At 44.8% G+C, this 12,414-nt stretch overlaps 1 protein-coding gene across 3 annotated transcripts in view; it reads left to right on the top strand.

Moving 5' to 3' along the window:
• Positions 1 to 5,887: 5,887 nt before the first annotated feature.
• NLK (nemo like kinase) overlaps positions 5,888 to 12,414 on the top strand; it is a 183,048-nt gene continuing 176,521 nt past the window's right edge. The window contains exon 1 of one of the 3 annotated variants that reach the window (XM_056558478.1): positions 5,888 to 6,831. In XM_056558478.1, coding sequence (XP_056414453.1) covers positions 6,677 to 6,831 — 155 coding nt within the window. In that variant the 5' untranslated portion in view covers positions 5,888 to 6,676. Of the gene's footprint in view, positions 7,545 to 12,414 lie in introns of all 3 variants that reach the window. The other 2 variants (XM_056558476.1, XM_056558477.1) reach the window with 2 other exon arrangements.

Genomic DNA, 12,414 nt, shown 5'->3' with positions numbered 1-12,414 from the left:
ATATCTGGTGGTCTAAGGCATAGAAAGCATACTGTTTGATGCATGACATGTGTAACTCTTAGTGGATTCATCATTATTTTAATCCCTTTGATTGGTTTCAGTGCCATGTAAATACTTCTGCCCACATGCCCCTTTCTGGTTTAGTAAGAACACTACATAAGTTACCTATTTCTCCCAAGCTTAAAAAATATTCTAACCCTCTATTTGTTAGCAACCAATAAACACAAGCCTTATAATAATATGTTTATCATACAGTAGTGCTTGGGAATGTTTAACTTTGACTGGGAAATCATCCCATTATATACAGTGGGGAACGATCAAAAGTTTGGGCACCCCAGGTAAAAATATAATGGAATTCTCAGCTCACCCTCCAAGGCCCCAGGCGCACGGACTGTGCGAGGCAGCACTATTGTAGCAAAACAAGAAACTGGATGTCCAGCGCCAAGATTCGTGCAAAACGGATTCTTTAATGCTTAAAAAGCCATAACAGGGGTCAATGTGACGCGTTTCAGATGCGTTAGCACCCTTAATCGTACATTAAGGGTGCTAACGCATCTGAAACGCGTCACATTGACCCCTGTTATGGCTTTTTAAGCATTAAAGAATCCGTTTTGCACGAATCTTGGCGCTGGACATCCAGTTTCTTGCAGGTAAAAATATGTATTAATGTGCATAAAGAAGCCAAGGAAAGATGGAAAAATCTCCAAGGCATCAAATTACAGATTAGACATTCTTATAATATGTCAACAAAAGTTAGATTTTATTTCCATCATTTACACTTTCAAAATAACAGAAAACAAAAAAAATGGTGTCTGCAAAAGTTTGGCTTCTTTATGCACATTAATACAAATTTTTACCTGGGGTGCCCAAACTTTTGATCCCCACTGTAAGATTCAGGTTTGCTGAAATTTTTCTCAACTTTAATGTCATTTTTTCTGAAAATTCTTAAGAGAAAGAATCAATAGGAGTAAGTATCATACTACTGTTGAAACAACAAAAAACGTATTCCCGACAGTGCAGAGAAAATTAATGATGGTAGGACACTCATTAAAATCAATGAACAGCTACATGATTGTCTTTGCTGTATAACACCCTTTTGGAATTTAGGGGCTCCACACATATTTCAGGTGATCTGCAGCCATTCCAGATAGGAATGCTGGATGCAGTAGTCTGACAATGGGGCCAGCGATTGAACAACCAATCTGTTGATTAATTGAATTGCTTAGCGGTGCAAAAAAAAAAATCTTTTTCCACCACCTGCACATCACCCAATGCAATAGCATATGAGGATGTACAGCCAACATTGAGTCTCACAATCTGTATAAGGGTCGGTTCACACCAAGTTTTCAGTGTATGGCTGCCGTTTGACTCCGGTCGGCCGTTTGACTCCGGTCAGCTCATTGAAATGCATTAGATACGGGTGCGCCCAGTTTTCGCTCCCCCCAACCGGATCCAGCAGCCGTACTTTGAAAACGTGCTGTGAACCCACCCTAACATGTCAGACTGACGTTTGAGGAAACTTTGTGCAAAACAGTGTCAAACTAGGGTATATTAAATTCGAGGGATATACAGTAGTTGGTAAGGGATAGGAAACTGGAACCTTCGATAGGCACTGTCATTTGAACAAACTTCATAGATCAATAGCACAAGCAAACTTTGTAATGTATCTAATTAGACAAAAATGCTTCTGTCTCCTGTCAATCCTTTTATCTCCTACCCTTCCTGCTGCTTAACTCCTCCACTCTGAAAATCAGCTCAGCTTTGTTCAGTATCTGCAAGCCAAGCAATACAAGTATATGAAGGTTGCGTTCCACCCAACATCTCTAGGAGAACTGCAAATAAGAGATAAAACATGCAGAGCAAAAATCGGTTGAAAAAAACAACCATACACCTTACATAATGGAAAGAAATAGTGCTGCTCCTCATGTACAGCTTACACTAAAATGTTACCTGAAATGACAGGTACGCTTTCAGCAATTTCTCACGCTCTGTCTCAGAGGACAGATGGCCAGGCATGGCCACATCTATTGTTTTCATCCATAAATCTTCCTGACAAAACTCCCCTGTACATGTTTTGCCATCTCTGTGCCAAAAGTGTGGGGCTTCGTTCCCATATGTTCATTAATGTGACATATAAATATTGTGGACACATCTACAAAATTCCCCAGTACATAGACATAAAAACAAAATGTTAAATATATAGATCTTTATTAAACATCAACTAATACTTTAAAAACAATTAAAATATATATGTTAAGTGTAGAGGGGGCCATATTAATCACACAAGAAGACATATAGCCGGGAATTGCACTTAAAAAGTTCCTTTTATCTCAATTTTTCATACGATACAAAAATTGTAGTGAGAATTAGAACATATTCACCCAGTGCATAGAAACTGTCCAGAGATCTATCATACGGTGTCTTCAGAACTTTCCATCCGGAGCTTGCTGTCTGTAGGACGATATGTTCCTGGCCGCATGACCGCAGATTCTGAGGGGGTGAAGACAAGCTCGCTGGGGTGCGAGCCGCTGGAGAACGTTTCAGGAGTCTCCTGAGAAAGGGAGGAGACTCCTGAAACGTTCTCCAGTGGCTCGCACGCCAGCGAGCTTGTCTTGCCAGCTGTCAGCTGATGAGCGCTGATATAATGTAGAACCAATAGGTTTTACAATTGCTTCCATTAGAACATTTTCAGTATTTCATAATGAAAAAGCCAGTCAAACAACTGCTCCCCCTGCATGCTTGGACACATACTAGCCTCGCTGTGTCCATGCATCATCACCTATGTCATGGACACACTTCCTTGATTGACAGCTGTGAGCGCAGGGCTCAGAGCTGGAGGAAAAATCCTCCCACTGTCAGCTTGTGTCCCGCTACTGTCAGTGAGGAAGAGCTAGGAGTTGTAGTTTTGCTAATGCTAGGGGAGATGTGAGCAGACAGCATACTGAGGGAGGGGGCAGAGACCTGCACAGTGAGGCCACGCCCCCTCTCTTTGAGAGGAATTCAGACTAGGGAGCTAAATTAAAAGTGTAATAAAAAAAATAAATTAAGGTGCTAGACACATAAAAATTAGATGTACATGGTCAGGATTAGGTACTGAGTGATATATAAAAAAAAAGTTTTTTTGTTGGATCTGACGGGTACGCTTTAAGTGTAATGACTTAGACTAATGTTTTTTCATACTGCTCCACTATATACTTGCTTTTATGATGACCTTTTTTAATTTGTACCATGATTGTATTAAAACTGTTGGATTTAACAGTTTTTTACTGCTATGATGTCACTAGCCACGCCCCCTATTTTGTAAGTTGGTGCCCTTTTCCTGTATTTATGTGGATGTTTGTCAACTATTATGTATTCTGATCTGAGGAAGGGAGGGCTCCTCCCGAAACGTGTCATCTCTTGTTTTTTATTTTCTTGCGCTGAATAAACGGTTCTGGTCCATTTCTATCCTTACCTGGGAGCCCCAGCGCCATTCTACAAGGTTTTCTTTTTAAAGTTATTCCTCATCTTCGCACCAGGACAGCAGTGTTGCTTACTCCTGCAACCCACAAGGCTGAGCAGCGACTCCGGATCTATAGCACCCCATTATCACTGGGGCAAAAGGCTTATATTACTTTTTTTTTTTAAGGAGTCACTGGACCCATTTTGCTCCAGTTACTAAGGGTAATACACAAGGCGCCGGTATTGGTCGTTCCTTTTTTCTTTTTGACAGATTCCAATGAAAACCTTGATCTTCATATCAGATGGCACACTTCGCTTCATGCTTCCTGCTACAGTGGGAGCAAAACGTGCTTTGGGATCTGAAGTGGAGATTCGCACAATTTCAAATAAAGTTCCTGCTCATCAGACTCTTTAGGGAAAAGTACAGAGAGTCAAACAATTAGGAAAATCTCTATATCGCAGAAAAAAACAACATTAGGCTATGTTCATATAGCAGAATATCTGCCAGAAAAATTTCCATGCAGACATTCCACAGACAGTGGGTGCCGCAAGATCATTCTGTGTTCGGTAAGTGGGATGTCGGGGGGTGTGTTCTTGCTTCTGTCCTTCCTATCTTCTGACGTCCGAGGCAAATCTTTTCTTCCTGTTTGTTCTGTGGCTCAGCGACGAATCTGCGACCTCGCATGCGCAGGTAGTTTTTTGTTTTTTTTACCAATAAAGTTTATTTTGTCTAATTGACAAACTGTCTGCGCATGCGCGAGTACGCAAGTGCTACGCTAACAGCATAGTGTACGTTAGGTCTACGCTAATAGCGTAGCTTCGCGCAAGCGCAGACAGTTTGTCAATTAGACAATAAAGTTTTTTTTGTCTAATTGACAAACTGTCTGCGCTTGCGCGAAGCTACGCTATTAGCATAGACCTAAAGTACGCTACGCTGTTAGCGTAGCACTTGCGTACTCGCGCATGCGCAGACAGTTTGTCAATTAGACAAAAAAAAACTTTATTGGTAAGAAGAAGAAGAAACTACCTGCGCATGCGCCGGAAGAGGCCGCAGATTCGTCGCTGAGCCACGGAAGAAACAGGAAGAAAAGATTTGCCTCGGACGTCAGAAGATAGGAAGGACAGAAGCAAGAACACACCCCCCGACATCCCACTTACCGAACACAACATGGCGGAGGCCGAGGTTACACAGCAAGCCGCTGGAAGAAAAAGGGGCCAGCTTCCGGATCTTCACAAAAGGTAAGAAAATACATATATACATAATCACAACACACATAAAAAACACATACTTATACACACATAACATAATAATAAAAACAGTATAAACAAGGGAGAACCCCTTTAATCCCCAGTAGTCTGTGTGTGGATTGGCGTTTCTGTTCATATAAGTGATGTATGATTCAACTAATGCTATTTGATTCATGGTTTCTAATATGACATTTCATGCTGTTCCTAGCACTCAGTGTAGGTGGGTGTCACAAGGCGCCTCTGCCTGTTGAGAATGCCATAGAACATGACAGCAGTGATGAATGAAGCTTTCACTCCTGCTGCCCCAGTAATATTTGGACTCCCCAGCAGGGGGCACTACTCCTCACCGCTCTCTTTTTGTTATGGTTGTCATATGTAAATACATGTTTATCAACCTATGGATCACAAGGTTCTTTTGCACTGCGGGTTACAGCCAGAGATTGTCAGGAAGCCTAGGGGTTTCTCTATTCAGCTTTTAGCATTCCTATAAATCAGTTATTCCTAAAAAGCGTGCCTCCAGCTGTTGTAAAACTACAACTCCCAGCATGTCCGGACAGCCAAAGGCTGTCCGGGCATGCTGGGAGTTGTAGTTTTGCCACAGCTGGAGGTGCATCACTTGGAAAACACTGCTAAATATATATATATCAGTATAGGTATATGCTTTTCTCCTAGGCCAGCAATACACATTAATGTGAACTTTATGGGGGCGTCAGCGCATAAAGACTTCATTGTGTACCAATTAATAGTTAATAAAGCGTAATTTGTCTGTTGGCACATTTTATTAATACAAAGTTAATGAGGTTGAAAAACAGACATGTGACATCGTAAAGTGTTATCCTTGATTTTACATAGGACTGCAGATAAACATAAAAAGCGTCACCGTCATTTGAATAAACTTTTGACATGTCGTCCAGATTTATCAAAATTTTAGATCATACGGGGTCTCACTCCTGAGATCCACTGTGGGTAGAGTGCCCGGCAGCACGCTCTTACTACACTCAAACCTGACCCTTTTACTGCATAAGTCTATGCTGGGAGTTGTAGTTTTGTAACAGCTTGCGGAACACTGATCAACATGAAAATCCTTCACACAGCTGCATGATCTAGTTTTAATGAAAAAACTTGCCATGCTGTCTGTCCCTTTAATACAGTGCTCCCCCAACCCGTGGCTTTCCAGATGTTGCAAAACTACAACTCCCATCATGCCCCTGATAACTTCAGATTGGAAAACACTGTTCTAAGTCTACACCAGCACCAGCTGTAATGTCCTGGCAGTCACCTCGCAGCACGAAAGAGTTAACTGCTTTACCTCTTCCACGCAGGTCATCGGGGGAGTGTCTTCGTCTGTGAATTTTACCATCTGATTGGCTACTCTTCCCATCCATCACAAGCCCCTCCTCCCTTTTCCTATTGGTCCGTTCCTTATCTCCTCCTTTCTTTCGCTTCCACAGTGATGCCCGCCCACTCGGCCCAGTCATTGGTTGACTGTGACAGAATGGACGCCTGTGATTGGTTGCCCTCGCTGTCAGTCAGCCGCGGCGTCAGGTGGCTGCTGGGGCTGCCCGCGTCTAGCAGTCTGTGCTTGCTATGACTGGTCGGACTGGCGGATTAGAGCCGTGCGGTGTGGATTGTTCTCTTTGCGACCTCGGTGGTCAGCTTCTTTGCCGTTGTCGCCGTCCTCCGCTCCTGTCGTGGAGCTGTCACTTCCTGTGAACAACGCCATCCTGGGGAGGAGAGCAGCCGGGATACCTGTGTGTGTGACTGTCAAAGGGATGGTGTGGCCGGTGTAGCCTCCCATTGAGCTCTCAGTCGTCTGCTGTGCCCTCAGCGCTCACCTTGCCTCCCCCCTTCTCACCCCATAGGTGGTACGTGCCAGTTGTCGGCGCGTGCTGCCGGCCTGAGCAGCTGTCACTTCCTTCCGCAGTGCTTCTTGGTGCCGGACTCCACTGGGTGGTAGCAGGCTGCAGCGTCCCCCGGGCACCCCTATATGTGTATAGCAGAGGGGTGGCCTGTAGGTGCCCCAGGGCTGGTGGGATCTCTGTGCCAGGCTAGAGGAGGATGTGGGATGGAAGGACCAGGCTGTCATTTACTTCCTATTCCTTGTAGTCCGTGGCTCCTCACACCAGAAGGCTGGAGGGAGAGGTCAGTGCAGCTCATCTAAGGAGAACTATGGAGTTCTAGTAGTTATCAGGGGAGTCACCGTCTCTGGGGGGTGGGTGGGGTGGGCAGCTTAGATCCCTGCTACAAGTTTGGCGACTTTGGCTTTGGCAATCAATGCGACAGGCGACGCTTTGGTGTAGGATGAAATATCCCTCCTGTATGGCCCAGTGACAGGAGGACCTGTCAAGTCATCACCACCCAAGGGCATTTCTGTGAATGTCTCTCTGCAGTACCCCGGCCAATGCAAAAATGATGGCGGCGTACAATGGGGGTACGTCTGCGGCGGCTGGGGGGCACCACCACCACCATCATCACCACCTGGCCCACTTGCCCCCTCCTCACTTGCATCATCACCATCATCTTCATCCCCAGCATCATCTGCACCCAGGGTCAGCTGCTGCTGTGCATCCTGTGCAGCAACATGTGGCCTCTTCCTCTGCTTCCTCCTCATCCTCAGCTGCGGCAGCAGCCGCTGCCGCCGCGGCAGCTGCTGCCATGCTTAATCCTGGCCAGGCCCAGCCATACTTCCCATCTCCGGCTCCTGGACAAGCCCCTGGACCAGCAGCGGCGGTGGCACCTGCCCAGGTACAGGCGGCGGCAGTGAAGGCTCATCATCATCAGCACGCTCATCACGCACAACAACTGGATATTGAACCTGACCGACCCATTGGCTATGGAGCTTTCGGTGTAGTTTGGTGAGTGGCAAAAACTCTCCTTTAAAACTTTGGCATGTGTTGGCCTGGTTTGGTTCAGTACCTGAAGGAGTTATGACTTTATGAACAAGTAGAAGGGAGACATGATAGTTTATACACTGTTCAAAACTTAAAAACTAGAAGTGGTTGGGTTTTAGGAGCCTGGTTCGTAGTTATCATGACCAAATCTTTTCACCTTGGTAATGTATATGCGGATTGTATGAAAAGGTGATGGCCATAGCTGATACAAAGTCTAGACGATCTGTTTGTCACTTGTCACATGTCTTGGGCCATGTGTACAGCAGAAACTGGAAGCAAACGCCTAAGCCATTGACTTTTATTACAGTTATCATACAAAAAGTCTTGAAAAATCTTTTAAAAACTATTAAAATAACTTGCAATAAAAATACCTTTTCCGTCATCTTTTGCTTCCCTTTTCCTCGCTTATCCAGTTCCTTGCTGCATCCAGTCTGTGCTACTAGGGGTGAGTCTGGACTAAATAAGTCTCCTTCTACCTCTGGCAGCTTTATCCCGTTGGGGAGTCTTCTCAGCTTTGTCACTGTGCCACGGCAGAGCTTCTACTCCTTCTCTAATAAGCAAGACAGAATGTTCCTCTATTCAACGCAGAGCTGGCGATAGAAGTATGTGGACACCTGGCTTTAGGGAGATTGACTGAGCATATGTGTCCACCAGCACTCTGTGCATTAGGGGGATTAGGGATCGACCGATATTGTTTTTTTAGGGCCGATACCGATAATCGGTGGAGGTTAGGGCTGATAGCCGATAACTTATACCGATATTCTGGTATAAGTTATCGGCTATTTATCCCCCCGCGACACCGCTGCAGATCATTGATTTAAAGCGGGCGCTTTAAATCAATGAACTGCAGTGGCTTTTGCGGTGCCATAGACGGCCGCCGCCACCTGCTTCTCTCCCCCTGCCTGTCCGGGGGTCCTGAGTCCTATCACCGCCACCGCTCCTCCCACCACAGCTCCGCGCCCCCCACCGCGCAACGTCGCACCCCACTCTACATCTGGCTCCAGTGGCGTCCTCCTGAGCTGTCACTGTGCGCACTGACGGTGACGTCACGTCACTCGTCATTGCGCACAGCGTAACGCAGGACGCAGCAGGAGCCAGAAGTAGCGTGGCCCCTGGGAACAGGTAATTATAAAACCGGCGATGGGGGAGGCAATGGGGCCGGGGGGTGCGGCGGGTCGGGTGGTGGCGGGACATTATCGGCTTATCGGCAAGGTAATTGCTGTTACCAATAATGCCCAAAATAGTGATTATCGGCCGATAATATCGGCCAAACCGATAATCGGTCGATCCCTAAGGTGGATGTTCACGCTGCTCTACACTTTGAACTATGGATGGCATCATACTATGTAAGTAGTGCTTTCTTCCAGAAACTAGGCCACTCTTGTCCTCAGTATGTTCTTGTTTCTGGTGTTGCAGGCCAGTTCCATTGAAGTTAATGAAATAGACACCATACATAATACTGCTCACGACCTGAGGATGGCTGTGGTGCTGTCATGGATGAAAGCAGCTAGGTTTTTCTAATGTTGCATAATCCCGTTAAGTGATTTCAGAACTCTAAGCTCCTGTTTTTTGAATCTTTTAGAACTACTTAAAGGGGTACTGTGATATCAGGTAAAAAACAAAAAAAATGGTTAGGCATTTAGCATTGCTTAAATGGGTACTCCGCTGTAAACCTCTTATCTCCTACCTAAAGCAGCTGGGGACCCCCGTGATTTCCACTACGGCACCCCTGTCATTCGGTGCACATAGCGAACTCTGCTCAGTGCCCGATGACTGACAATGCTGGCCACCACGCCCCCTCCATTCAAGTCTATGGGAGGAGGCATGACGTCACAACCAACTGTCACGCCCCCTCCCAGACATGAATGGAGGGGGCATGGTGTGACCTCACAAACGCAAAAGCTGCAAGCTTCTGTGTTCCAAATGCCACCGCTGCAGGCCTGGAGATTGCGGGGGTCCCTAGTGGTGGGACCCCCGCGATCGAAAACCTTATCCCCTGTCATTTGGATAGGAGATAAGATGTTTACAGTGGAGTACCCCTTTAACTGTTCAAATTCTCAAACTCAGAAAATCTATTTGTTTTGTGGTAATGTAACCCTCTCCCCTACCACACCTTTTCACTACTTCCTGGTTGAGAAGTTGCTAAGTGCTATGATTCCCAGAATGCATTGCTTTCTCCAGCTCTTCATCCGACCTCCCACCCTGCCTACTCCTCTGCCACGCCTCTCCTGCTATTTTCCTGCCCAGAGCTGTTGCAGGACATTGCTCTACAAAGCAAAAAAAAGTCTGCAGCACCTGCTGTATTCATTCTCTTTGCTTCTCTGTCTGTGATGTTGTTTAGCACAAGGCAGCATGCTGTAAAATCATTCCATTTTTACCTGTTGTTGGAATACCCCTTTAAGAAAAGCTGCGATGGAAAATATGGAACTCTACAAGATTTCATTAGATCATCTCAAGTAGTAGATGATCATCTTCTGAAAGCCCATGATCTCTATGTTCAGTGATGTACTATTTACAACTTATCACCTGACACGTGTCACATTTACGATCTATCACTAAAGTTTTAAACCTTTTCCAATATACTTTCCGTAGTGACTGGCAGGATCAGAGCTGGTTGCCTTTCATTAGGACACCATAGACGAACATCTGCTGCTAGCTACATTTATGGTCTTGGCAGAGGCTCCATGATATTGAAGCTTTCAGGTTGGACATGGTAGTTAAAAAGAATAAGATATCATATTGACAGTCTATGGATCACCTGCTGCTCGCTGATGGATTTGTGTCTGGTCTCTTCATGGGTGACTCGTCCTCTGAAATCCCTCGCACGCTGCAGAGTTCATACTGACGTGATGTATGCAATAGCACTTGTACCTGTTTTCTTTGCTTGAGTTCTAAGGATTCTCTTTCTCCTTTGAGAAGTCCCTCTTCAATGTTTGTCTGGAGACTTGGAGTCCCATTTCTGCTCTGTTCCTTTGTATTTGGATGACATCTGCTTTTTGGTGGTTAATTGCAGTTATTACGTTGTGAAGGTTTCTCCGATCTGTCTATGCCTAAACAGGTTTATTATTACCAAGATTATTATGGCAAGATGTAATTATCACCCGCCCTTCCCCCATGTTATGTAGTGTGTGTGCTGTGTTTCAATCAAACAAGTCTTTAAAGGACTGTACATGTAAATGCAAGGTATTGTCCTCGTATCAGCGGTTCCATGGGAGATTCACCTTGCATCATCCATTGTCATGAAGGTGTCTGTATGTGGAGACCTCCCACCATCTTTGTACGGTGTCCCTAATGTGTGACATCTAAAAGAAGCAACCTTTACTTGTGGTCAAGTAAAATTCCTGCCTCTGAACCCTCAGAAATGTTTCCATTAAGCATACATATGTATTGGCAGCTTTTTATATAACTTCTGTAGCTAGGTTACAGACTCCAGGTGCCATTCTCCTATAAAGTGGGGCTTTGAGATCTCACGTGCCATGTTAAAAGCCTCATCACTAAGAAACAGTCTTTGTACGTTGGAGGTGCCCGGGCTAATGGGCTATTAATAATGAGTGACATTGTTCCTCGCTCCTTTACAGCTCCACTCTGTGAAGTTTTAAGGATCACCTTGACTTTATAATGCAGCACGCTCCCTATGAATGATGGGTAAATCTTGTTCTTGCAAATAGAAGGAATAACTGTGTGTGTGTGTAGATAGAGAGATTTGATAGAGATGTAGGTAGATCTCATATATATTATAAAATAAATAATGAAACCAGATACTGGCACGTGTGTGTGAAATATATAATTATTATTATTATTATTAATTTTTTTTTTCCCATGTCATTTCTTATGGGGCCATCATCACTTTGTGTTACCACTTGGGAGCGTGACCCTACCATGCCTGAAACTATCCAGTCAAAGCTGTTGGGTGTGGGTACATGCCTCTACCTGGTAACACCCAGTTGGCTATTAAGTTATCAGCTATCTGGTTATCGTTTCTACAACTAGATGGTATTGACAGTCTGTCTCCTGTGACATGAGCTCCTCAGTAATAGATCCGCATTGTGATTGGTCGGTGATATTTTGTTGCCATGCTTCAGGTTGTTCATCTGTGGTTGGGGCATTGTTCTTTTTGGCCTTTCCAGATGGCCTCTGTTACCAGCATTTATCACACTGAATGGCTTCTTATGTTAACTAGAATGTAACATTAGACAAAGGGAACATGACCTTAACAGGCTGTGTGTTGTACACCTGTATCGTCCATGTATACAAGTGGCTTGCCCCTGGTTGCATCACTTTTAGCAGTAATTATGTCTGTCCGCGTCATGTAATCGTATATTCATTGAAACAATGTGTTTGGGAATGATCCCGGTGTTTTTTTTTTTAATGTTTAAGACTAGCATTGACGTGATTCTTGGGTATTGGTTGACTTTGCACTGGTTATCCCATACATCCCAGGTTTCAAATCGTAAATGCGATCTCAGCTCAGACTAGGCACCTGCAATGCATCTGAGATGTTTTTTGTTATGCATTATCAAGGCTCCTTTGGCAGGCAGACCACTCCAATGAAGACCCTTCAATGTTTTAGATCTCCATTTTACACGTAGGGTTCACATGATTTCTGGAGCCTTTGTAACCTTTTCTGGACTCTGAATAGCTTGATTTCTTTTCTTAAATTTCCTTTGGCCATGACATTGTGGGTGGTATTGTTGAAACTTTGTAGTAACTACTTTACTGCTATTAGAGGAAACTTGGCTGATACCACCAACTTTGAGATGATTGGCCATTAATGTGTATTGGGGATACCCAACTCTCCCCAATGGCAAATGTCAGGAAACAAAGGGTTGATCTG

Source organism: Hyla sarda, chromosome 2 (genome assembly GCF_029499605.1).
Source record: "Hyla sarda isolate aHylSar1 chromosome 2, aHylSar1.hap1, whole genome shotgun sequence".
In the NCBI taxonomy this organism is placed as follows: domain Eukaryota; kingdom Metazoa; phylum Chordata; class Amphibia; order Anura; family Hylidae; genus Hyla; species Hyla sarda.
This window is presented reverse-complemented; position numbering and strand designations above follow the sequence as displayed.